At 44.2% G+C, this 27,378-nt stretch overlaps 1 protein-coding gene across 2 annotated transcripts in view; it reads right to left on the reverse strand.

The window, feature by feature from the left end:
• Window positions 1-27,378, reverse strand: part of LOC138548066 (cytochrome P450 4B1-like) — a 252,246-nt gene that overhangs the window by 70,466 nt on the left and 154,402 nt on the right. For both annotated transcript variants that reach the window (XR_011291897.1, XM_069642253.1), the window contains exons 6-7: window positions 25,164-25,315; window positions 12,088-12,194 (exon numbers count right to left, since the gene is read on the reverse strand). Coding sequence is in view for 1 of the 2 variants with exons in the window: in XM_069642253.1 (XP_069498354.1) it covers window positions 12,088-12,194; window positions 25,164-25,315 (259 nt within the window). In the remaining variant the exon portion in view is untranslated. The remainder of the gene's footprint in view (window positions 1-12,087; window positions 12,195-25,163; window positions 25,316-27,378) is intronic.

Raw genomic sequence — 27,378 nt, forward strand, 5'->3', positions numbered from 1 at the left:
AAGTTACACAGAAATAAAAACAAGGCCCGCTTATTTGCAGAAACTACAATTATCAGCACTCCTCTCTAAACCTGGTGGGGATGAGATCCACAAGGAAATCACAGTAACAGAAAAGCCCTGGTGTTTAGTAGTACATGACCCAAGACAGCGGATTGTGCCACACACCTGGGCAATGAATGGTTCTACACTGCCTGATGCTGAACACACTTAAACAAACCATCTTGCAACAATCCTTCACACCCAAAGATTGTCCTCTTTCACTTACCTACGTAAAACATTCCCTCCCCATAGAAATATAGGCCCAGCTGGATCATTACATCCATCGGTTTAACTTCTTGACTCAGCTGCCACCACTACCCAATGTAACCCATCACCAACCCAACTTTCGTGTTCATCGATCAAATTTTTCTGAACCCTGTTCAATATGTAACTCATTAGAGAACAAAACTATTTCAGCTGTCTCCTCATCGCCCTCCCCAGCTACTACTAAGCGCACATGTATATCACAGAAGACTGTTCAACCTTTGCAGATCCAGGACTAACAGGTCATGTTTTCTTCATCACACAGATTGGCGGGCAATACAATAATAGCTTGGTATGCATTTCTTTTTGTAGTCGCCAAGTCACCTTACATCATTCCCTTCCACTACCTTCCATTATCCACCTGGCTCCACCGAACCGTACACTGCCTCACCACTTCCATCCTCATTTGCACTGCCCCTAGATGCTTGTCTTAGCACGTAACCATTCAAAAGCAATCCTCTGTACTGGAGGTCATACGCATCACTGGAAGGAATAAGTTACTTACCTGTAACTCCTGTTCTCTAGCATTGGTATCTGTCATAGATTTGCAGGCTGTGAATATTCCCCATCATCAGGCTACGAACCCTCAGTAACTTAGATCAGTTTTAAATTAAAGTGAAACCTTCAGTCACTTTTGTGCTCTAGTAGTCACTTTTGGGTCATACTGCCCACAACCAATAGGAAAGGCTGCCTTAGCTCTACCCCCGTCGGCCATCTTCAGATTTTGACAAGTGCACCAGAGTGGCATTATGAGCCAAAGAAGAGCCAGAGGGTTACGCGGGAGGGTCGTTTGTGAATCTATGATAGATACAATTGGATCGTTCATAGAGTCACATGCTGTGAGACAATTACAAAGCAGTATATAACCATGAGAAAAGGGTGGAGCCAAGCTCAAAAGTAGCAAAAAACATACCACTAGATCAACTAACCTCGCGCAAACAAGTTCTGAACGATGGACTGGCCAACCTTGGACTCTGCCACAGAATCCCTGTCGACACAGTAGAACTTGGTAAATGTGTATACCATTCTCCATGTAGCTGCCCTACAGATGTCTAGCAGCAGTGTCCCAGAGAGGAAAGCAGTAGTGGCTGCCACTGCTCTGGTGGAAAGTGCTCTGAGTCTGCTAGGAAGAGGTTTGTCTGCCTGCTGATGGCAGAAGGAGATGCATGCCGAGATCCATCTGGAAATGGAAGGCTTGGATAGTGCCCTTCCTGCACCAATGAGACCAAAAGTTACGAACAGTTCAGAAGTGTGACAAAGCGTCTTTGTTCGGGTGTTGTAGTATTTGAGAGCATGCACCATGTCCAATGAGTGCAATGAACGCGCAGCCGGTGAAGTAGGTGAGCCGAAGAATACTGGCAATATAACAGGCTCATTGAGGTGGCACCTGGATGGTACTTTAGGCATAACCTGGGTTAGTGCGCAAGATGACCTTGGAATTGTGAAAAGTCAGGTAAGGTGTTTTGAAGGAAAATGCCTGATCTCACCAAGCCTCGTGGCAGAGGTTATGGCCACCAAGAAGGCAGTTTTCCACGATAGATTAGATTGAGAGAAGCCTTGTGCAAATGCTCAAAAGGTAATTTCATGATCCTGGAAAGGACAACGTTAAGTTCCCATGCTGGAGCTGGTTCGCCACACCAGCAGAAAGGACCTAAATAAGCCTTTTAAAAATTCCTTCACTGACCTTGAGCACATAGGGAAGGGGTGCTAGGTTAGTGATTGTACCAGGAGATGGCATCCAGGTGCACCTTTATGGAAGAATGCACTAACCCGGCATCGGCTACGGAAAACAAATACAGGGGAACGTCTTGCGGTTGGGTGGTTTGGGGTCAAAGCTTAGGTTTCTTGCACCAAACTGCAAAACGCTTCCATTTACTCTTGTAACATGCCAAAGTAGAAGGAGCCGAAGCCTGAGTTGGGAAGTCTTGGCAGTCCTGCGGTAGCTGGATTGACCCAAAGTGTAGGAATACAGTAGTCAGGCCGTCAGAATAAGTGAGGCCGGGTTGTGGTGAAACACTGCACCCTGGTTCCTGGATAGCAGAGCCTGGTGAGGTTCTAGCTTGATTGTTGCTGAGGAGAAAGCAAGAAGGTCCGAGTACCAGAACTATCTTGACCATGCAGGGGCCACTGATATCAGTTTGCACCAATACTGTCTGAAAAAATTGATCACTCGCGCAACTAGTGGGATCAGTGGGTATTGTCAGGAGTCAGGAATGAAACGCACCCACAGGGGGTTCATGGTTTTGGCCATAAACATTTGACAAAACAAATGGGGATTGGGAAATGCCGCTCTGTCCCTACACTAAGAGGAGTTTCCCAACCTCAAACAAAATGAAGGGACTGTCGGATATCAGAATGTCCAAATCAAAAACATCCTGTGTCAAAAGTACTTTTCAGGCCCTCACATTCTAAAGATCAGTTCTAAGGTGAAAAGGGAAAAGGTCTTTGGCCTAGAGTAGTGCACATATGTTCAAAAGGAAATGTGCAACTCCAACACAAAAGTTCCAGGAGGATACAGTTCCTTGATCCAGAGGGTGGTTCCCTTCCCATGGATTTCTCTTCACTCCGCTTTAGGTTTTCAAGAATCAGTTCTTTACGTTTCTCTTGTTCAACAGTGTTAGGGTCAGAAGCAAGGATTATGGACAACAGCGACAGACTATTTGACATCCCTGATCTTTTCATTGGTTTTCCTTGAGGCAGGAAACTCACTCTCTCATCAGAGCGGACGCTCCTTATCCACACCTTATATAGACCATCGGGCCAACTTTCTTCCTTTGAGGATGACATAACTGGCCTCCTCACACAAAATCTGGCTCGCAAATCCTGCCTGAACCTTGGCCTACATGACAACTCTGATTCCAATGCCTTAGCGATCCAAAACACTATTTCTGAACTAGGATTCTCATTACGGATATCTGACCCTACTCACTGCAAGGGCAGAATCCTAGACTGGATAGCAGACTTTAACTGCAACACGAAAATCCTTTCCAATACGCCTTGTGCTTGGTCAGACCACAAGGTTATCTCCTTTGAAATCCATGACGCCAAACAACTGTCACCTAAGGATTTCCAAACCCCACCAGCCCTAACTAAAAACATACTCCCTTTGCTCCATTCCATCACCTATCATCAGTCAACCACTAACCATGATCCTGCCATTATGGTAGAATTATATAACCAGAATTTGATAAAGGGCTTAGACCAACTAGCAACTCTTAAATTTAGGATAGCTAAACCTTTAGCACATCTGAATAAATGGTTCATCACCAAGCTGAAAACACCCCATAAAGGTAAAAGAGACGCAGAGGTGTCCTGGAAAAAGGAAAAAAAAAATCCATCTACGCAAATCAAAGACAAATTTGCAACTACCTCCTCCATCTACAAAACTGCCATCTTAGAAACAAAAAGGGATAATTACAACAATAGAATCTCTAATGCCAAATCTAGCACCAAGGAGCTCTTCACTATCCTCAAAGAATTAGAATCCCCCATCATTCCTCCAGACTCTTGTAAGAAAGATGTCCACTGGTGTACCAACATCCAGAAGGCCCTACTCAACAAAATCTCTCTACTTCAAGCAAAAATAGAAGCAAAAAGAACTAGCTTGTCCACCACTGTCAAAATTAGTAACCCATGCAATACACTACCCAATCTCAGCACCCAATCCACTATGCCCCCTAATCAAAACAATATCTTTGAATTCACCCCCATCACCACTACAGCGGTCAAGGCCATCATTAGAAGTCTCAAGCCATCTAGATGCCAAGGAGACATATGCCCTGCCACCATCATGCAAGAAGGAGCCAAAGAATGTGCACCTTTTATCACCTCCTTCATAAATGCCTCTTTCACTTCCTGCAACGTTCCCAAAAATCTCAAAGACACTTGGGTCATGCCCCTTATTAAAAAAATGAATCTTGATCCCCAATATTCCCACTAATTTCAGACCAATCACCAGTGTCCTTCATCCTAAACATTTTAGATAAGGCTGCATATGTCCAGATCCAAAATCATCTCGAGAATAATAATCTTTTGGGCCTCAGACAATCCAGCTTCCAACCAAGACATGGGACAGAAACCACCCTCTTGGATCTGAAAATCCAAATGGATGAGGCAAGGGACAACGGAAAGCCTGCTCTCCTCCTCCTATTGGATTTGTTGGCAGCGTTCGACCTAGTCGACCACAAAATCCTATCTAACCATCTCTCAACAGCTGCCTCATTCTCTACCAAAGCCGCTGCCTGGGTCAACCACATTGCACAAATCCAACATAATACTAACTGGCTCCCTATCCAAGATAGGATCACCTTTAGAACGCTTATGATTACTCAAAAATGCCTAAACAATTAAGCTCCCAAATAACAGATGGACAAATTTGCTAGAAAAGAGACCACCAGACCAACTAGATCCAACTATGCCTATTGCCTTAACATTCCAAAATTCAAACTCAGCAAAGCTGGGGGAACCAGCTTTCCGGTGCTAGCGGCTAAGACGTGGAACAAATTACCTCCGACAGTCAGGAATGACTCTATGTTCCTTTCATGCCAGAATAAAGTAAAAACTTGGCTGTTCTTGTAAACAAGCCAACTCGTACTACAACCACTTTGTACTATAGAGATTACTAGACTCTGCTATCCTATCGACCTGCTCATAGCTTCGTTTGACACGTCTAAGAGCCGGCTCAGCCCTTCCGCAACCTAAGGTACAAACTAAGTTATGATCCTGTACTTGGTGTATATATCCTTCACTTTGTATATATCTGTACAATATTTTATTTTCTACTGTATATTCTACCACATCTATTTCTGTATCTTGTATATTATTGTGTATAAATATTGTAACCCTATTCCTAAGAAAAGCACCCAGATACCTGTGGGTTTGGCATGCTATACAAGCAAATAAAACAAACCAGGGAAACCCAACGTAGTTTAGGGACAGCAAGACCGTGTTTCCATTTTTCTGTTTAATAAAAGTTTATAACCAAAACTATGTCCCCTTTGTGCGTGAGACTTACTCCTGCACCCTTACACACCAAATTCCTAACATGTAAAACATGCATTACCTCTGGTACAATTGTGTAGGTTGTTACTGGAGTCTAATTGGCTGACTAACAGGACCTCACCTTTGGATAGGCACTTCTAGAGGGGGGTGAGAGGGGAGGTAAAGGTAAAACTTGACCCACAGATGGTGGTCAATAACTGAAATGATCCTTTTCAATGTCTAAGGTAGGTCATTAAAAATAGAGTCCCCGGTGAGGGACAATGAGATTGTAACAGGCGATCTCATTGGCCTTCGCGGGTAGTTACAAAGCCCTAACTGCACTTCTTCCACTTCTCTCAATGTTCACGTATGGCCGCCAAGGAAAGGGAGAAGGGACTTTTTTTTATTTGTGAAATGCCGTCAGCATTTCACAGCTTCTGAAAAGATTCTATTTGTACCCCAGTCCAACAGGCCGGGGTACTAATAGCAATAGGATCCTCACTGTGGGGGGGGGGGAGCATTACCGCTTCAGGTAATGCCCCGGGGCCTGTAACTATGGTCCCATGGGCATTACCTGAAGCAGTAATGCCCACTCAGCTCAGGGTTTACTGCTTAAATATAGGCACGTGCCCGATGTGAAAATCCCTTGAATGTACTTGCAGAGAACCAGAAAAATAAATCTGTTTACGCCGAGACTTTGAAATGTTAAAAAGAGCCTTCTTCCTCGCTACTGACTGGAGTCTTACTGCCCAGAACCAATTGTCACACCCCAACCCTTTTCTCTCTAACATTTTAGCAGCCTTTCAATAGCCCTCGTTCAATACGAAGCCACTCCAGTCACTCGAACATGAAGTCACTCTAACTGGTTGGAATCTAGAAGACTTGCCTCAAAATACCTCCTTCCGAGGCCTGCTCTCAGCCCTATTCATTGACTAATACTTCCATTTGTTTGTATAGGTATTTAATCGCGGACATGTCCTAGAGGGATTTTAAAGGGATATGCTCATTGCTCTATAAAACATGAACATAAGTAGATGGAAAAATATGTAGCATCTGTTGTGAACAGCATTCTGCTCATCTTCTTTTTTTTAAAATTTAAGTTTTATTGATTTTTAAACATAGGAGTAGAACATACAAATGGATGCGTGTTATGATCGCAGAATTGCATCTAGTTACAACATCATTAGACAAAGATAACATTTTAATAACAAATAACTTTCCCACCCTAATAGAATGTTGTTTTTTAAGCCCTCTCCCTTCCCCCTCCCTCCCCAAAACTATGCCCCTAGTTCTTGCAGTTCGTTGGCATGTGTTCTGCTTACATTTAGCGCGTGATGGGACGTTTATCACTGATTTAGTCTGTTTAGGTTTAGAGTTTGTGACTGAGTTTGTGACAGGCTTAGTTGGCTGGTAACGTGTCGGGTGATGTTCAGTTTGTGTTGGGATGGGGTGCTTTCTAGAGTCCTTGGTGCATTGAGTCGGTCTTATCTATGTCTGCAATGTGGTGGTTGGCAAAGTCGCAACAGATTTCTTCCTGTCGTGGAGGGCTGCCGTAATTATTTTCATTGTGTAAATGTTTGTTGCAATCTTTATCCAATCCTTTTTAACTGGAAGACGTCAGGATTTCCATTGATGATCAGGCCCACTCTCGCGGCCAATAGCAGTGGGGATGCCAGTCCCTTTATCCTGATCAATTCCTCATCCTCTTTTTCCAGACCAAAAAGTGTCAGGAGGGGGGATGGCTCCCGTTCAATACCGTCTGTTTGATCCATCCTAGGACTTCCTGCCAGTACATACGAACTTTGGGGCTGCCCCACCACATGTGCCAGTAGTTGGCGTCCATACCGCATTGTCGCCAGCATCTCGGGCTGGTGGTCTGAAACATTTTGGAAAGCCTGTGTGGATCGTACTGCCATCTGTGGAGTAGCTTTATTGCATGTAGCTTATATTGAGCTGCGATTGATATTCGGGAAGGCGTTTCACATATTCTGTCCCATGCCTGCCGATCAAATTCTCTGCCGAAATCTTTTTCCCATCTTTCTTTGAGGCGGAGGCTCGGAGTTCGTTCTTTGCAAAACAAGGCGCTGTATGCTCACTATCAAGCCTTTGTTTGTGTTGGTTGTGTCCAGGATTTTTTCAAAGGGCGTGAGCTCTCATCGTGTTTTGGCTTTCCATTCCCTTTTCGATAAGACGCCTTTCAATCGCAGATACAGGAAGATCGGGATTGGATGCAGTTGGAGGGCTTCTTCTAGCTCCGTGATTATTATGAATTTATCATCTCTCCACAGCTGGCCGACCCTCTCAAGTCTGGCATCAAACCAAGCTTGATATCTGGCGTGTTCGGGAATTTCCTCTCTGATCCCTGGGGACCAGAGATGGCTCAGAGGGGAAGGCCATGTGGTAACGCCGGACATTCCTTTCCCTTCCTTCCATATGTTCCATATTGTTCCCAGTATTGGGTGATTGCGTGATCTTCTCGTGAGTTTTGGTCTGGGGACCCATAGCCATTCTGAGAGAGTTGCAGGGGTTAGATTGTCGTTGTCCAATTGGAACCATTGCAGGTCCCTTCTGTCTCGTAGGTGCGGGATAAGGATCCTTAGTTGTGCCGCCTGATAGTATCGCTCGATATCTGGAAGGCCCACCCCTCCTTGCTCCTTGGGTAGTATCAGGGTTTCATAAGGTATTCTTGGTTCCTTTCCCTCCCATAAGAATTCGGATATTGCCTTTTTCACTTGTTTGAAGAATTGATCCGGGACTGTGATGGGTAGGACCTGAAAGGGGTATAGGAAGCGTGGGAGGCTCACCATCTTGATAGCATTTAGACGTCTCATCCAGGAGATTGTGAGGGGTTTCCATTTAGTGAGATCCACTTTAAGGGCGTCACAGAGTTGGGGAAAGTTTGCTTCATATAGGTGTGCAATATTTCTGGTTAGATTGACCCCTAAGTATCTTAATGTTGGGCCTCCAATGGTTAGTCCGAGGTGCTCAAGGTCTATTTGTTGGTCCGGGGTGGGTTCGTGGAGAGGAAAAAGGATGGATTTGGTTTTGTTTATTTTGAAGCCTGACAGTGCGCCATATTCTACTATATCATCTTCCTTTTGAATGTTGCGATGAACAAATGATCAACATAGAACAAGACCAAGTTGAGTTCTATACCACATTATTTTTATCAAGAAGCAAAGGGATGCAGGTTAACTAAAGCACCAAATGTGGTAGGGGAAAGAACAGAAGCAAGTTCTGCATTTAACAAGGTTCTTCACTTTATTTAGGGCCACAGTCCTCAGTCCTTCCCTCTCTCTGGCGGTTGACATGATCACTCACTACTGGGATATCATGGTGTTCAAACATCTTCTTTATGGCTCCTGGGCTTCGTTGGATGTTGTCATGGTCATCGGACTCACGTGTTGGTTCTCCTGCACTCCACTACGAGGTGCTCCCACCTGGCACACTTGTGAAGGTCAATAGGGGTCAGGCAATCAAAACTACCCTCAACAGGCAAACCAGAGGGTACTCAGCCTTTCCCTTCCTGTTGGTTTCACAAGGGCCATATTTCTCAACTCAAGGCTGTCTTGAATCCTCCCTTGGACACCGGCTTCTTGTTGGGACTCCTGCCCTTGGTCCAGCCATGTCCACCAGCTAAGGAGTCACTGGGCTTGAAGGCCTGTATGTATGTGTGTATGAATGGCTTGTATACTTCTGGACTTTCTTCTAGGACTCACTCCCCCTCGTCAACCATGGGGAGGTCTGTCCTCTTCACGCCAAGAGTTTAGTCCCTTTCACATCTTGATGACCCCACTCCTGCTTCTCCCCTCTCCCTCCTCCTGGAGGTTTTCCTTCAGCCTCTGGATTTTGCATTTTTTCTCCAGCTCCTACAGTTGGCCACATCTGCCCCCTCAAATTGCTCCTTCTCCTCCACCGATCCACTGCATCTTCCTTCCTCAACTCCAACCTCTCCCTTGCTTCCCCCCTTGGACAGCTCTGCTCACCATTCTCCATAATCACTATCTGTCTCCTAATGTATACAGCCTCACTCTACCTAGCCCCTTTTTTATATCCTGTCAGAGCCGAAAGCTTGCACTGGACCTGCTGAGGTGTGACAGCAGTGTGTTGGGAGCAGAGTATGTGAATAGTCTGAGGCTATTCAGGCTACAATTCCTTTGTGTTTCAGGATGCAGTAAACTTCTATGCGGCACCATGCACTTTACCTATACAATTACTGGTTGCTATTTTAAAAACAGAGGAGTCCTTTCTTCTGAGTCCCCAGCTACCTGACCAACTCTTGCACGATTCCCTAACTAGTCTGGGTGTATAGCTAAAGAGTAACGTGCTGGTCTCATGTGGGCAGGCTGTACAGCGCTAGTTTGAATCATGCAGGGGGAATCAACTTAGCCTTTCATTTCTCAGAGGATGAATAAACTAGTACCATACATATATAGTAATTATTTCAGTGCTCATAAGAATGGAATTCGGCATGAAACACTAAAGAATGCAAATTAATATTATTAGATCTATGGCATACATTCTAGCTATCACAGCTTGTCTAGCTACCTTCCTGCCTGTGGACAGCATACGGTTTATAGAGTCCTGCAGTTGTGGGTCCATGAGCTGTAGTTTCCAAACTCCTTGAACCCCTCTTTTCTGAATAAAATCCATATGTTGCAGTCCCCAATGGAGCTGCACTGTGGGTTAAGCAAGTGAGTGTGGGGATGGGACCCTGGGAGATCCCCCAGGGACCTCCTAAGAAGCCAGCATCACAAAACAAGAGGCAGTGCCCAGCCCACATATGCCCTCACCACTAATGCCCCACCCTCTGCCGTGTGACCGTGTCACAATACTCAATGATATGCAATAGTGCTAGGTAATAAAAGGAACAACCGTGTGGACGGTGTGAGGAGTGAGAAATCAGAGGCGGACGCAAAGTTACATTTTTCTCAAAGTCAGATTAAACAGAAATGGGTTGGAAAAACGCCTTTTAGCTCTATTCTAAAGAGGATTCTCCCCACCTGAAAAACAAACTAAGGATCTGTCTGTGTCAAGCAGTCAGTCACTTAAAAGCCGTCTTTGTGTCCAAAACATTCTAGGCTGGCCCTCACACTAGAAACAAAACAAAGGCCTTGATATTAGCGAAAAGTGTTCACAAACCAAAAATATATGGATAGCTCTAACAAAAAGTGGCTTCCAAGGAAAGACCACTGCATCCAGAGGGTGGTTCTCTTCCCATGGATTTTTAGGTAAGATGGCAAAACGTATCTTTATCCAGCAATTCCTTTGTGTCTTGGTACTGGATTCAAGAAATCTTGTTCAAGCAACAAATCCTGTAACAATCTTTCTTCAGCTTCAAACAATTAATTCCATAACTATCTTTCTTTAGCTTTTCTTGCTACTTTTGCAGATTGCCTGGTATAATCCCCTGCTAGGAATCCTTCTATGGGCTTTCAGATCCTCTGATATACTCCTCTCCCAGGTATCTTTCCACAATGTCAAACTCTTTATACAACTTTAGGTGACTGGTGTGATAGCCTGCCAGGACCTCTCATTGGTGTCACTGCCACAGTAGCATATACCCAGAGGTGCTCTGTATATTTGCCTATGGTAGCACTTGCTTCAGATTTCCCCCATATCGGCATATCGTGCATCCATACTTGCCTAGGGCGTGTTGCAGCACTTTATTTTGTTTGCTTTCAAATGTTCTTCCTATTGGCGTTTTAAACAAGCTTTGTGCCTGTCTGTCAGTCCTCTCCTGCACTGACCTTTCCAGTACTGCCTCTGCCATTTTTAAATGTGCCACCCACCGTCCAGCAAAACTAGCCTGCACGTCAGACTTCTCTTGATTTGCATAAACTTCTTCCTCCTCTTCCTCGTCTCAGTACCTGGGGGTTTATGGGAGATGAAGTCCATAGATGTCCCTGAATTTCTTGGACGTGGTTGTTTAAGAGTCTCACATAAAGACACACCAGATGTTATGTTGGAGTTGTGAGTGTTGAGAGCATGACTAGAATAATATAGAAGAAAGTTTTTCTGACTTTTACTATAGGGTTGAACCATTAGGTGACAGTAAACCATTAAAGTCTCAGGCATTATGGAGTCTCTCAGGGGCAAGGGGGATACAGCGTCTCATCCGATGGAGTCACCACCTTCCCAAAAGAAGCCAGAACTCCCCTGTGATCCTCCATTATAGCCACCCCCAAAGTCAGGATCAGGTAGTGGATGCAGTCCCCTGGCCACAGCAGAGGATGTCACTGCGGGTAAGTCAGTGATGACTCTGCTGGATCATCAAAATGGATTACAAATGATTATGATATATTAATGATAACATACACATTTTGATACAAACAAGACATTAACACTCCATATTTAACGTGTATTCATAAGTATTACAATTCATTGGCCCTCATTACAAGTCAGGCGGTGGACCATGGTGCTATTAGCACCATGGTACATGCCGGATTCCGCCATGGTGAATGGCGGAATTACCACCCCATTCCAAGGTGAGTGCGGCGGTAATTCCCCATTAACCATTTGCCCTTCCCCATTCCCATTTTTGCCCCATAGGGCATAATGGGGATGGGGAAGGCGCTAATTACGGCACCGTTAAGGGTTTAACGACGCCAACGCTCTTTACGACGCCGTCAACCCCTTAACGCCTGACTTGTAATGAGGGCAATTGACTCCTTTTAAGATTCAATACAAGTTTGCTAAAATGGTTTGATATTTCGTCAGCAACTGTAAACTACAAGGTGGTGCTTTGGCAAACAAAGAAGTTTTAGTGAAAATGATTCAACATTGAATTTCTCAATCACTCACTCTAGCATTTAAAAGAATGTCCAGGAAGTCCAAGTGCTTTTTCGGCTGGTTCTTCTCCGACTCACTCTGTTGTTTGAGGGATTTCTTTCTTTGCTGAATCACATTCTCTGTATTAGAAACACACAGTATCATTGTTTAGCAAGATCTCATCTGCAGTTTGAAGGATATTTATGCAAAAGTCCAATAATTGATTCCAAATATGCCTTATGTTGGCCATGTAGTAGTAATAACACAGTTACTTTTCAGAGAGTAAAGCACCAGTCTGAAACTTGAGTGGGGTGCATAAATGCCCCACAGGTCAGTGCCCCTATAAACAGGAGTATATTCATTCTGGCCTATGCATCCAATATAAGCCCCACAAACAATAGCAGCAATGGTCGTCAAATGTTTTTAGCATCACAGCAGAATTATTGGTACAGCTACAAGGTTAAATGACATTGCAGGAAAAACACAAACAACTTTGAAGTGCTGCTTATGGAAGGGCAGACTTTAAAATGAGATGTATAGAGCTGCTTCTACCTGGTTGTATTAATTAGCTGTTGCAAAAATCTTTTTAAAGCGCTTGGCAGAGACCATTACTTTGCAAGGGGCCACTGCAAATTCAAGATTCCATTGTTATTATACCAGAAATCCAAAGTCCCTCCCCTGTCCCCCAAACCCTTTCTTTCATTGTCAGCATGCTTCTCTACACCATCTTGTTGCCATTACACCCCACATTAAGCCAAGGGATGGTACACCCAGCTTCCAGAGGCACTTTGAGGAATCCACTAGCAAACATGCATACCTGTTTTCTTAAAGAGCCAAGCGCAGCAATAAGCAGACAAACATGGCAGATGGGTGCTAAATAGGAACACTTTTGGTTGCATTACAATAATGTCTTTATTTTACGCTGATTATCACAATTACAACCAAATTGGATTACTTAAGAGTGCATAGATGGCTTCAAGATTACACTAACTCTCGAAGACGGAACAAGGGTTTTAATTAATATGTTTGAAGAGGAAGGGGGGGTCCCTCGCTCATCTTCCCTTGGCTTTTCTCTCCATAGCCCGGGTAGGCTTAAGTCCAATGGTTGTTACAAGAGATCAGTAACCCCTACAAGCTATGACCTAGTTGGCTTCTAGTTATGGCCTCAGTGCCAATGCCTTATCTGTGTGGCTCCCTCTGGGAACTTCTACGTGTATCTTTACCCAGGTCCTGCAAAAATTAAAGATCAAAGACCTTCCCTTCCCCTTTCTTCTATTCTCCTCCCTTCTCTTCCTCATGCTCTTGATCCCTCTTTTTCTGTCCCTCAGATATTCTTCTGTCTACTGATACTCTCATCGGTCCACTACTAGCCCCTGTGAGGGGTCAGAAATGCGAGACAAACACAAAATGTATAGTTCTCAAAAGTTGCCATTTTTATGAAATAAAAAGGGGTGAGATGAGCGCCCATCTTTCCTTAACCCAATAAGGATGGCCCGGCCTAACAAAATAAAACTTAATAAAAATGACCTAGGGCCTCATTACGACCCAGGCGGTAAGTTACCGCCTGGGTCGTACCTTTACCACCATGGCGTAAACTACGTTCACGCCATGGTGGTTGGCAGACTTACCGCCCCATTCCGAGGTGAGTGGGGCGGTAAGTCCCCATTAACCCATTTACCCTTCCCCATTCCCATTTTTGCCCCATAGGGCATAATGGGAGTGTGGAAGGCGTTAATTACGCCACCGTAAATTACGGTGGCGTAATTATAAACAAGGTCCCTTAGCGCCATGGATTTTAACACCTGCTAAAAGCAGGTGTTAAAATCTCCATGGCGCTAAGGGACCTCGGAATCAGGCGGTAAGGGTCGGCGCTGTTTACGCCGCCGTAAACCCCTTACCGCCTGGGTCCTAATGAGGCCCCTAGTGTCCAACACGTCTCTGACCCTCACACGAATACACACAATAAAAATGATACAAGGAATGTTTGGCAGTCTTCAGTTCAACAAGTCAAAATACCAATTCAAACTCAAAGGTTTTACAAAGTACTCCTTGTGACCAGGGGTGGACCCCCTTATCCTGGATCAATTCAGGAATGGAATACCTTAAGCAATGTTCGGATTCAATAAAGCTCTGTGCAATAACAAAGTTCCATTCAACGTGGCACAAAAAGTCCTTTCCATTCACTGGATCCTTCCACTTGGCAAAGCAAATGGCTCTTTCCAAAATGCTTGGTCACAATCAAAAGAACTGTTATTTTCCACAGTCTCCTGCTTGGCATAGCAAATGTTTCCCTTGAAACACAAGTTCATAAACCAAGGCAATTGTTCTCTTCAAAAAGGCCAAGTAATTAATAGCACATCACACGTTTTCAAAGGAAGCACTTTTGTCATGATAACACAGTAATTACTTTTGGCAAAGCAACAGTTCATCAAAAACGTGATATAATTATCAAGTTCTTTCCAACACACCTTTCTACCACAACCACAGTACTTTAAATCGTTTTATTTCCTGGTATAGTCACCTGTCAGTACTAACTACTATTGGTCCCTTTCCTGGTTTGCTCGCCTGCCAGGATGAAAAACTCCTACAACTACAATTGCCTTTACTGGTAATGCTTGTTCCAAGATTCCCCCTACCAGTATCCAATGTGAGGAGGTTTGAACAATAACTGCCTCTCTTGATAGTCTCTTGACTATGTGGATTACGGATCTCCCCAGATAGGTATTCCATAAAAGGTAAGTTGCAACCTTGTTGTCTCTTGATTTCTCTTCTATAGCCTTTTGGTTGTTGGCAATGCAGGTTACAGGTTTCTCCCCATTGCTGTTTCATATACGGAGATGTGTGCTCCTGCAGCCTTTGTGTTATTCTTATGCCGCCTCTTGGATGCTGGCAAAGCGGGTTACAAACATCCCCGAATTGGTACACCTTATAAGGAGAATTGCACCCTAGCTGCCTTATTTCACCTGTTTGGTATTCAAAATCATTAGTTCCAGTGAAATGTCTCATTCAAAGCGCCCCGGGGTCACCTAGCGACTCAGGCTTACTCACCTGTTTTCCCTTGCATCTCCTTCTTGCTCGTGGATACTGCAGCGGACATCCTCAGGTCTGTCTGCACTGCTGGCAGCTCCAGTAGGACTGTCGTGGTAAGAACAGTCCTTCGGTGGAGCTCCATGAGGACTCCGGTTCTACTTCTTTACAGGAGCGCTCACAGTGTGTTGGGAGCTTGTCTCCCACACGGCATAGCTTTCCCCAATGCTGCTACCAGCTGAGCTTTCGCTGCACTGCCACGCGTATTCTCCCACGTTTGCCTCATAGGTGCTTCTTCTGCTTACACAGTGTATCCCGCATTCAGTTCTGCTTCCGGCTCTGCTACTCTATCAGCGTCTCCTTCCTTCACCTAAATCTCATTCCTGAATTTAAATGTCCCGCTGCTTCACATTATAACAACTAGACCGCTCATTAGGTTTCATGGTACCTTTAATCTTCATCAACCTTTTCCTTGTCCCAGTACCACAGGCATTATGGGTTCTGAATTCCATAGTGGTTTTTATAGCAGAAACATCAGTTTGTTTACAGTAAGCCATAAAAGCTTTAGGAGCATTAGGGAAATCATGAGGTCACCAACTCCCCCTCATACAAGTTCCCTCCCATGTGATCCTCCTGCACAATGCCACCCCCAGGGTCAGGATCAGGTAGTGGCTGCCTTTTCCTGGCCGCGAGAGGAGGCCCATACTGGGGTCTCAGTGAAAATCTCACTGGATTCCTTCCACCCATCTCCACTCTTCTACTTCCTTCTCAGCTCTACTACTCTCCATTATCACTACTCCCCTTCTCCTTTCAAAACTCTTCATAACACTGTCCTCCAGCTAGACCGAGCAATACACTACGCCCTTCTTTCTTCCACAGTTATCGTCCTTTCACTCTCATCACCTTACTCACTCACCTCACTTGAACCCCTACACTCTCACTCTATCTCACCTTCCACCTACCACAATACACACACTCAAGTACCACTTTCTATCACCAACCAATACTTTCTCGTGCACACTGCGAGTAGTATAGCTCAATGGAAACGCGCTTGTCTTGGAAACAAGTTGCAACACAGGTTTGAATCCCGGATCCATCTTCGGTATTAAGCGCGTTATAAATAATCAATCATAATCATAATCATAATCAGTAATGCGAGGTGGAGGCTTGTGTTTTTTTCAGAATTAAACATTTTATTAAAAGAAAAAGATGCAAATAAATCCTTGCTAAGCCTACTCTATCAGGGAGTCTCCTGCCTAGTCTAAGAGCTAAGGGAATCACTCCAAATGGAAACAAAATGACCCTCACACTAAAATATATAAAATAAATGTTCAACAACATAAATGAATGAATAATAAACAACCAGTATGGATGACCTTCACCTGTCCCGGGCAAACCCCTTCCCCAGGATTTTTCAAAGTCAAGTTCCCCAAATGTTCAAACGGAAGAATAAAGTCTTGAACCGGTTCTTGTAAGTTTCAAATGAAATAAAAGTTAAAACAGAAAAGAATACACTGTTAACAGTTCCTCAGCTTCCATTTGAAAAGATCCCTTCCAATTCCAGCCAAGAAAATAGCACCAATGGTAATCCTGGATGCCTTACTTCCAAGATTGCTTTGCCACAGTTCAGAAGATTAGATTAACCACTTCTTATTCTACAGTTCTATACATTTCCATAACCTCTGCAGCACATTTGGTATCATTGTCAGGATGCTTCTCCTTGGATTGTTGTTCTCCTCTTGACTAACACCCTTCTACTGCTGTGGGAAGAGACTCCTTGGTTCCACAGTATGCCACTACTTCAACTAACCTCAATGGGACATCTACTGACAGTATTATACACAACCACAGTTCTGTTATTTCTGTTTCAACTTTAAATGTTAGAATTATTAGGCAAAAGTCAAGACACTTCGACCTCTACAGATGGACAAGACACTCTTCTTTCCTGTGCTCCAAGAAAAGGGCAGTCTCTTCCAGTCTGCCTTACTGCCACAAGGATAAGCGGCCTCTGCTTCCAGACTGACTTCCCCCCAACTTCAACAGTCTCTGCATTACAGGTTATTTGCTCAGTCTTACAAGCACCCAGCTCTCTTCCCCAGCTTTGTACATACCTTCTTGGTTCCAGCAGCTAATGTGAAGCTATATTGCCACACTTCCAACTTCAGATAACAATGTCCCACTTGTTTCAGAGGATACTGTTCCCTTAACAACTTTGCCCGTAAGGTAGAATGACTTAAACATGGTTTTCTTCACTATGAAATGGGGTTTCCCCTTGGATTGGGTAATGCTTGTTTTTTCTAACAACTTCTGCGATTAAAGAATATTTGTTCTTCGTGTTACAAGTTTCAAAGGGAAAATAAGTTTAAGTTTACGGGACCACTCTTGAAGGTAGTTCTTCAACCTTATACTACCTGTTATAGTCTATATTCCAGAGATATGCCTTCTATTCCAGCCGGGAATCTTAAATGGTCAGACGCGTCTTTCCTTTGATGCCATAAAATCAAAACAAGTGTGAAACTCAGCTTCAGAGTTTTTCGGAGTACTTATGAAAACGTTTTCTCTTTTATTGGAGACACGTGACCATTCCGGCAACATTTAAAAGTTCTGCAATGAAAAATGAAAGGCTGTTCTCCACACGTGACCACTATCGCTTTCACTAGAAGTGTGTGTGATTACATTTCCATTGAAAAGTATAGTTTTCACAACGACCAACTGTTTGTACTGGCTTCTACTCTTACGCGGGCCACTTAAGAGCTGATAACAGTTACCGGCAAGAGTTGATGGCTTAACCTGAAAGCCAAGCTTCCCTCACCGGGACCAGGAAAACTGCATGTGCGGGCTGCTTCAACTTCCTGACTTCTCCAACTTCAGGCACCATTGGGAACCACACCCTTTTGCAGTTTAGGTGATTCCGGTCCGGCCATGCCAACATGGAGTCTCCTGCACTCCTCTGTCCCTTCTCTTGCGTCTTGCTACTGGCCTGCAGCTTCAGCACGGTCATGGCTCTGCAATTACAGCCACTAGACAAACCTGGGAAGACCTTCACTTTCAGCACATCTCTCTCAGTGCAGCCACGGTGAGACAGGATTTGTGAACACAGGACCCTCTCAGAACTTGCAGGTGAAATCTGTTTTCTCAGCGTCCCATTGTCACTTAAGTGATCACACTTCCTCATGAAATGCCAGCCTTGTGCTCTTCCACTACTGCCAGCCTTCCAGCTGAAGCTCCTCTCCCAGTTCCTTCTTCCTACTGCTGCAGCCTTTTATGCCTCTCAGGTGGAGTAATTATTTCAGGTGCAGGCCATTACTCTTAATAGCCTGACCCTGGCAAAGGCTGTTAGGCCCGATTACCTGTCATCTGGTTCGACATGCCTCTTCAGCCCTCTTCTGCTTCTCAGTCCCTATAGGATTCTTTGACATGTAGTTCACCTATCAAAGTTAGGTTGTTCCACTTTCTGTAACTTGTTAAGGTTAGATTTAATTCCCTTAGTATCGTTAACTAGATATACGTCCTAACTATTAGGGGGAAGATGTTGTAGAGAACACAATAGATTCACTGTTATTTGTAGTGTACCATTGATATTGAGGAGGGCATTTGATTCTAGGGATAAACAAAATATTCTTTCTTTGGGTGCTATAATTTTAGATGGTGCAACCTTGGGGTTTACCACCTTAGTTTTAGCGGGAGGTTGAGAACTATTAAAATGGCAATAAGCCATAACCTCCTCTGGCATAGTGGTAAGAATATTCCCTTCAGAGGAAAAATAGTGCGTCTCATCCCATGGAATCTCCTCACTACCCTGGGCCATTTGTCCGCCCAGGTGACCCTCCCACAGTACACCACCCCAGGGTTGGGATCAGGAAGCATCTGCCCTCCCCTGGCCACCTGGTTGCTGTCTACAGGGCATACCAGTTCGGGCCCCGCTGTTCACGGCCGGCTCTCTTGCGTTTGGGTTACTCATTCCCTCTGCCGCAATGACTTCTGATTACTGGAGTCGTAGAAGAGAGGGGAAAAAAAAATACCACTGGCCTGAACAGTGCACAGCAGGCCTAAGGTGATAACAGGTGGTACTTGACAGCTACAGCCGGTCACAGGTAGAAGGGACAGAGATTGAGGCCAGCCCAGCTCCCTCACCCCATCTCTATGGCAGAACTGACTCCGGCAAATAGCATAGTAGGCTTCCTGCCCCAGTTTGTGAAGGGTCTCCATCCCCTCTTGACAGCATCAGATGTCCAACACTGGCCACACGAGTCAATAGTGGATGGGCCTGAATGAATGCGCAAAAGAGGTTAAAAAAATTCAAAATGTGTTCATCTCTTCTGGAACCACAAACAAACTGATTTAAAGTGTGTCTTTAATTAAAAAGGGAACAGCCCCAGATAAGAGTAGACCAAGGAAGGGGCACATCACTCTTGTTCTGTGCCAATTTAATTATTTATTAGTTGGATAATTGGTTCAGCTAATAATTGTCATCATTCTCGCCCAGATTCCGGTCACAAAAAGTAGTAAACAAGCTCCATAATTCCCCTTTGCATAGGCCATTCATGCACATTCTTCCTTGTAAACCAGTATATTTTAACAAGACTTATTTGAACTTTTCTAAAATCATCAGAGAAAATGGTCTGGTTAACAGGGACCCAGGGTCGTTTGTCATTTCACTTCATCTAAAAGGGCTCTAAGTTTTTACATAGAGTTTCTTATGAAAGTCTGCAGTTTGGTTGACTGATTATGGTCAACCTCAATAGAACCTTTTTTTAATGTTATGGCAGCCCTCACTCCACCCACAATCCCCCTTCCATGACTCCCCCCACCCAATGTCCTCACCCCACATACACATATGCATGTACATGTGTTTCGTCGAATCGACTAAACGTGGTCGACCAAACTTGCAGACTTGCAAAAGAAAGTCAACGTAACATCTGCATACCATCTAAAAGGGAGCAGCTTGCACGCTTACACAAACTGCCCGACACCTATGCTTTCAATGAAGGCAGCTTGCAAATTGGTCACTTGTCATGCAGGTCCGTGTCTGCCCAAGTCTATATTATTCGTCTTGAACTGACACATTGACAGGGCTTACTGTAGAAACCTCCCTCCCACCCTGTTGAGGGTTATCAAGGCTACAGGCCTTGATTTAGTACCAACAGTGCCTTAGTATTGGATAGGCCATGGAGAAGGTATCTTTTGGCCAGGGTGGAGTACTATTTAAAAATTATTCTGAAATTGAACCATCAAGATACATACGTAAATCATAGGATATGGCATATATAACGCGCCTATATACAAGTGTTAATGTGAACTGAAGATCATTTGCAGTGATTTAAGACTGCTTCGTTCCATTTTGTCAATGCTCTCTTAACTGAACGTTTGGTAAAACAGCATTATCATTAAGATTTGATCATATGCATCTGTACAAAAGAAATCTGATGCTATATGCCAGATTCTTAAAATATATTCTTCTTAGCCAACATTTTCATCTGATAAATGTAAAACTAATACAAAATGTAAATATAAAAGATATTTGGTTATACAACTGACCTCAGCGATTTCCCTACAAGCCCCACCTTTAAAGGACATTGCCTAGCTGGGCCTGTCCGGACAGCCACACAGTCAACTTGCCCTCCCCCACCCTTTACAAATCATCCCGAATTCCCTGACCTACTATCTATCCTCCATGGGACCACCGATCACCAGCAACTTGATCCCCACTTGCCGCGTAACACTAAAGGTTAGTCGATCAATGCCTCTGCGGGAGTTAGTCTGTGCACCTATCACTCTACCAATCCAGAGTCTAGCCCTCTTAGAGAGAAGGCAGTCATTTGAGCCTATGCTGCTGCATTCGGCTGCCACCACTACAGCAATACATTGCACAACAACCTACCGGCCTGATGGAAGGTGAGCTTGCTTTATGCATAGGGCACATGATAGCATTTCTTCACAAGGCGTCCCAGAGAGACCACAAAAACCATCTTGTGCAGTCTCCCACCTGGGAACTCTGTCCCTCAGAATATACCACAAGGAAGTGGACTACCATGCAAATCAGAAAATAGAAACCAACATTGGAGCAATCACAGAATCCGCATCCCAGCATCTAAATTGGGTGAAACACTGCGCTCAGCAAAAGAGACTGGAGCCACGGTCTAAAATAAGGATTTTAAGATGGAGCTGCATGCAACTGTAACTTGGATATCTCAGGGGCAACGCGTTTGTCTTGGAAGCACAAGAACGCAACGAGAACGCATAGCAACACAGGATCGAATACCAGTTTTGCACTTAGAAATTGGTCTCCGGTATTCAGCATGTATTATAATTAAACTTCAATGTAAACTATTACCCCTTGTGCCAATCACTAACCTCAGTTAAAATGGGAGCCTAATCCCAGAGGAACACACAAGGCATTGGTGCAACAATTGGGGCACACCAAGAACCAATCCACAAAGAGATAATAAAAGGGAGCAAGGCTCTCAGAGTGCAACCATTTCCATAGAGGGGGGGAATTGAAGCCAAGGGAGTAATTTAGAGAAACCCCTCAATGCTCAGACTAGAGAAAATACAACCCACTAGGGAAAAAGGCCCAGCACACCTCTTACAAGGAGATCAAGTTTTATTCTCATTAAAAAAAAACACAAGTACGCGATAGCAAAGAACTCTGCTGCCACAGAACGCTCTGTCTAAAACAGCATAAGCAATGGGTTATAAACATACACAGCGTCACAAGTGAAGGAACTCGCCTAGGTTACAAATCCACGTAGTTACTTGTCTAAGTTACAAATCCGCATAGCTGGTTGGTGCGACCCTATACATTAAGCGGCCCTCCAAAGGGGATACCAGGTCATTGGTACCAGCTTCTCCTTTCTGTCTTCTTCCACATGGGGATCTTCTTAGCACGTCATCGGGCGCACAGCTTGTAAATTAGCAATTAAAAGTCCAAATCATAGCATGCCTTATCAGTGGCCTAATGTGCACCTGGTACTGCAGATATGGGCGCAGAGGCTACTTTCGAGGTCACACTATCTTACAAATCCCAGATCGATCCCAGATGCATTTGTGCTGTTCCAGTTCTTCCCACCCAAGCTTACATTTGTTACATTCCCTCCCTGATACCTTACAGCACAAATCACAGAGGCCTGGGATATTCTGCTATAATCTTTCTGATAGATTGGTGATCTAACAGCTTTATGGTCGGTGGTCTGACACCGAGCTATGCTCTGGAATTCTGGGGTCTTAGAATAGGGGTATCTGGGCATTATAACTGGAGTTTGGGCTGGGGGAGGTCAGAGGCTGGTGCCCTTCTCGTGGGATAGCTGCTCACAGGGAGCTCTCGGCCACTCATGGCCTTGTAGGGCACATTCATTCTGAGTTACACGTGCTGTTAGGATGAGACCACAAGAGTGTTATGAATCCCTGTTGCTTTGGCCTTTCCCACTGCTGTCCAAGATGCAATCAGCTTTTACATTCACACACGTATTTCTATGTTTCGTGCCTGGGACTACTGCCCTGGCTGAAGCGCAGCATCATGCTTCGATTTCAAGATGGCTGTTTTTTTAAGATGGTGTTTCAGTCTCTAGTGCAATCTACACCCAGTAGATTACTCTTCCTGTAATGCAGCTTCTATCGATACCTTCCTCCCCCCTACAACCTTCTCAGGCACCTACAACACACTGTTAGGTTTCTGCTGCCTACTACACCTCTTGGGGGCCAGGGATTCCCAACAGTAACTATTGACAATTACACAAAAGGTTAATCGGCATAAAAGTGCCTGGTAAGGTTCACTCTTGGTTTTGGACCTAGAGAAAGCAGATTTATCTGCTTTGCTCGCATGATCCAAGGGGAGGATACTGGAGGGGCAACTTGAAGGACTGCTGCCTGGAGGTAGGCTGGGCAAGCCTGTGGCGGTGGAGAGCTGCCGAGACCCTAAAGCCCGGAGGAGGAACGCTCATGCAAGAGTATGCCATGCCAGTCTCAACTCCTTGGGGGAACTGGCAAGCCTTAAACTGGGATCTGCCAATCCCAAGTCTGGGGTCTTCCACTAAGTCTAGAAGAGAAGCCTAAAACACAAGGCCTAGCAGAGAGGCATTTTGTGAATTATATAAGCTGAGGTCTCGGAACGAGGTCTGATGTGAATCCTGCTCTAACTGGAGGCCTGGGAGAGAGGCCTACTGTGCAAATCTGTAACCTAAGACAAAGTTGAGATTCCTGTGGTGAATAATATTCCTAGGCAGAGGCCTGCCGTGATTCATGAAGCCAAGGTCCAGCAAGGTCCTCTTGCGAATCCTTAAGAAAAGGTCCTAGATTTCCCAATGAGCCATCTTCTGTACTCACTCTTTTAAAAAAAAAGCTTTTCAGAAAAGAAATTTGCCCTGTCCTTTTGTCGTGACTGGGACGTGAGGTTATTTAACTATTAGTAATGCTATGGTCATTTCTAAGACGTCCCATCTGGGGTGCCACCTGACTTAATTGCCTGTGGTCAAGCTTGATTCTTTCCTCTTCCCTTCAACTCAGTTCAGGCTGTGGGAAATGGAAATGGAATCAGAAGTCATGTTTTCGGTTAATACACACCACAGGAGGTGAACTAGTGCTTGGGACATCCTTCATGAGTGTTTGCACCCATTAGCATAATTTAACAAATACAGCCAGGACATTTGTGAAGTTCTTTGGACTCAAAGAGACACCATTTTGAATCATTACTCAGAAATATGCAATTGACAATGAGGGTAGTAGGTTCATATATTTTTAGTATCACATCTACCTTCTACAAGCTCAAATATGCATTGTACATGCTATAACAAAAGCAACTGCGAAATAGCACATAAGCATACACATGAAAAGACCTCCTATGTGAGCTAATAGCATGGTTTACATATATCTAGAAAAGGACAAGTGATCATTTTAGTTCAGCAGTTTGAGTGACCTGGGATGTATACTAAGTTCAGCTATGCTATGGAGTGGTGTGCCATACCAAATGACTTTTAGTCTCAAAATGCTCACAGCAAGACTTCCACATAACGCACGCTTTAGGGAAAGATGTGCTGCACACGAACTGCCCATGGCTTCCTGTCCGGATGGACCTGCTTATCTCTCGCTCTCACCTCTGCTCTAGGATCTGCGACCGATCTCTTCCCAGCCCCCAGGACTTGAGTCTGCTGAACTGCACGAAAATCTTCTGCTGTTTCCCCCCCCTGTCCGCATGCGCTTTATATCTAAGGCGGGACTTAGTCTGTCTAACATGTGTGTGTCATTTCTGCTACCTGGAAGGTTAAGGCCTAGTGTGTGAGAGTGTTCCTTTGCTTTTCTTGAACCTATGACAGTCCTATGTACAAACTTAAGAGACAGGTGTTGTCTGTGTCCACTGGTTGTCTCTGCTAAAGTAACTGGGCTTTCGTTCCATGAACGGGTAAAGCGTGTCACTTGCTGCCACACAACTGCAAACTCCATTATATTAACTGGGCTTCTGAAGGGGTAACGCATGTCTATTGGTGCTTCCTGTCCTTTGACTGCTCATCAGATCTAAAGGGTGTAAAAAGCAACTCTTGACCTTGCTAGGTGCTGTTTAAGACAGGAAGTTGCCACTTGCGGTTAGGTTTCTCTGCTGAAGGGGGAAGCTACGATTTCCTGGCCTCTTGCTACGTATATTCTCTATAGCAACCGTTTGCCTGTGCTCCTTGTCACAAACACTTGCATTATTTGGAAGTGTGTGATTTGTACTCCCCGAACATTTACAGCCCCTTGCTATAGCTATTGAAGGTTTCATCTGTAAAGTCGCCTGATGGGTGACCAACTGTCTTACCAGGCTCGTTGTGCATTATCCATAATCCATAACAGTGCAAAACTTATTGAAACAGGATTGTGCCTTTATCTTTGACCACAATGGGATCACTGTGTACCACGGGATCAAAGTTTTCTTTATCCCATCCTTACACAGGTGTTTTCAGAAATCCATTGTTAATATTATAAGTAGTACTAGTTTATCAAACCCTGACCATTTTGTTATAGTAATAAGGATGCTGCTGGAAGTACACTTTATTTTAGGGCGATGTGGGGGAATTGAAGGCAATGATACAATGTACACAGTTAGTCACTACCTGTGTGATGATGCGCTATTTTGCAGGCCTTCCGGAAGCGGAATCCGTGGGGGCTCAGGTAGTAAATCAAATCATTGTGGTACGGGAAACATCGCAGACGAAAATTTGTCAGGTACGAGAGATCGTAGACAGCCTTGATGTAAGAGTTGTCACTAGGGGAACAAAAAGAGGAATATGACTAACAATTTGTCACAAATATTGCAATGAACTGTACAATTATCAGTGTGTCATGGTAAAATATTGTTCTTACTACGTACATTAATGTAATCATGCTTTCTAGATGTTATCCCTTATGATTTAAAAAAAAAAAGAAAATGCATTTGAATAATGTCAAGGTTTCCATAGGTTTGGCATTTTCCTTGATAAGAAAATTAGGTACAGTCGGCGAGACTTGAATGTATTGGAATTGCTTTCTGCTGGGCTGTTGCTGGTGAAAGCCTTGGAATCCGGTGCAGTTGATTTAACACGTGCAACCTTAGGATAGAGTACTTTTGGCTTTATTCCAGTGCGCTGGTATGAAGCTTTGGAAAAGGCTAGGAAATGCTAGGATAGGTATGGTGATCATTATTCTAAACCCAATCCCGTTAATGGATGCCATCCTCACAGTTAATGTCTAATGAAGGGACTAGCACAGACCCATGTGGTTGAATAGCAGACCCAAAAGAACCGTTCTCGGAAGGAAAAACAGTGTCACATTATATTGCAAACTTGTTGCAGAAGGTATACCGAATCAAATCACTCGAGTCATATCAGTGGGTCGTGTGGCTCCCCTTATAAGTCTTAAAATAAATAACTAGTGTGTCCCAAGGTAGACACATTCATCCCACCAAAGGCATAATATTTTGCCCGCTCACATGCTCTGGCAAAGTCTTCTGGCTCCATGACAAAGCCTTTAACCATTCCAGACAGTTTTACAGCCCTTTTTTGGGAGCTTGTCTGAAGAGCATAGTTTGTCCTGGCAGGAGTTGTGCAGCCAGTCCTGTGACGAGAACAGGGAGCCCTTATGTGGTTTAACTGAGACTAGCCAGAGCCCACCACCTAGCTAGTTTGTTTTACTTTTGTAGTGGCAGGATTAGAGTACGTGGTTTGGGACAGAGGACAGTTTATTAGTTACACTTGACTAACATCCTCACGAGTTACTCTAGGTTGAGGCAAGGAGCCCTCCCTCTAGAAGAAGGGAGAGTTGGGTTTCTTTTCTCAGTTCAATAAAGGTTTTTTTCAGAGGGGTACCATCTCATCAGCCTCCTTACTCCATCTCGCCACAGAAGCCATGAAAAAACATCCGACTGCATGGCTCAGCTGCTGATACAGAAGCAAAACGACCAAACACCCAGCATAAGCAACCAGTTAGAAAAGCTGATGACGGATATATTCATCCTAACTCTCAGCGACAAATTAATTTCATGCAGCAGTGGGTATGAGGAAGGGATGCAATTCTGAAAGATAATGCTGAAGAAGTGAGAGAAGGGTGTTACCTACACTCTCCGACTGGCCACATGAATCACATCTAAGATTCCACCGCCCCTAGCCACATTCATGTTAGGGATGAAGCAAACAGCCTTTGCTCCATCTTTATTTAAAGGGGAAGATTAATATATTGCTCCTCCCCCTGTTGATGGACAGATGAACATATCACTCATACCTCTTGCCCCTTCAACCGGGTCCAATAGAAATGTTCAAAATGATGAACATGATATGAGCTAAAGATGACTAGAATAAAAGCAACCTCCTCATCACCTAACACATGAAGCAAATATGCATTCACCATTAAGGATCTCAGACATTAGGTCGAATGTGCACTTGACATGAAGAATATTTATATGGCATCCATAAAACATGAGCAATTCTTAAGATAAGCAATGCATAAGCTGAATGCAACGCTAAGGGCACCAGGGTATAGCTCACTAACAGAGATACAACAGTGATGAGCAGCCGTGTTGTCTAGGATGGAGGCAGCAGTCAGCTTTTGTGATACATGGAATACTTTAAAAAACTCTCAGAAAAACCCAGCATATTGAAATAAATAATTGTTATAGATTTGTGCAGAGCGCAGGCAGTGAAATGAAGGCATCTAAGCCAAGGTTGAAAGACGAGAGAAGAATGTTCACAGGAGAAGGGATTTTCCCAGAAGAAGTCTGGTGCACAGACTGCATTGAAATACAGCACAAAACACAATCTAAATGGCAGGAAATACTGTTTCATCAGTGTCTGATAA

Source organism: Ambystoma mexicanum, chromosome 1q, assembly GCF_040938575.1.
Source record: "Ambystoma mexicanum isolate Mex_15411 chromosome 1q, UKY_AmexF1_1, whole genome shotgun sequence".
Taxonomy (NCBI): Eukaryota; Metazoa; Chordata; class Amphibia; order Caudata; family Ambystomatidae; genus Ambystoma; species Ambystoma mexicanum.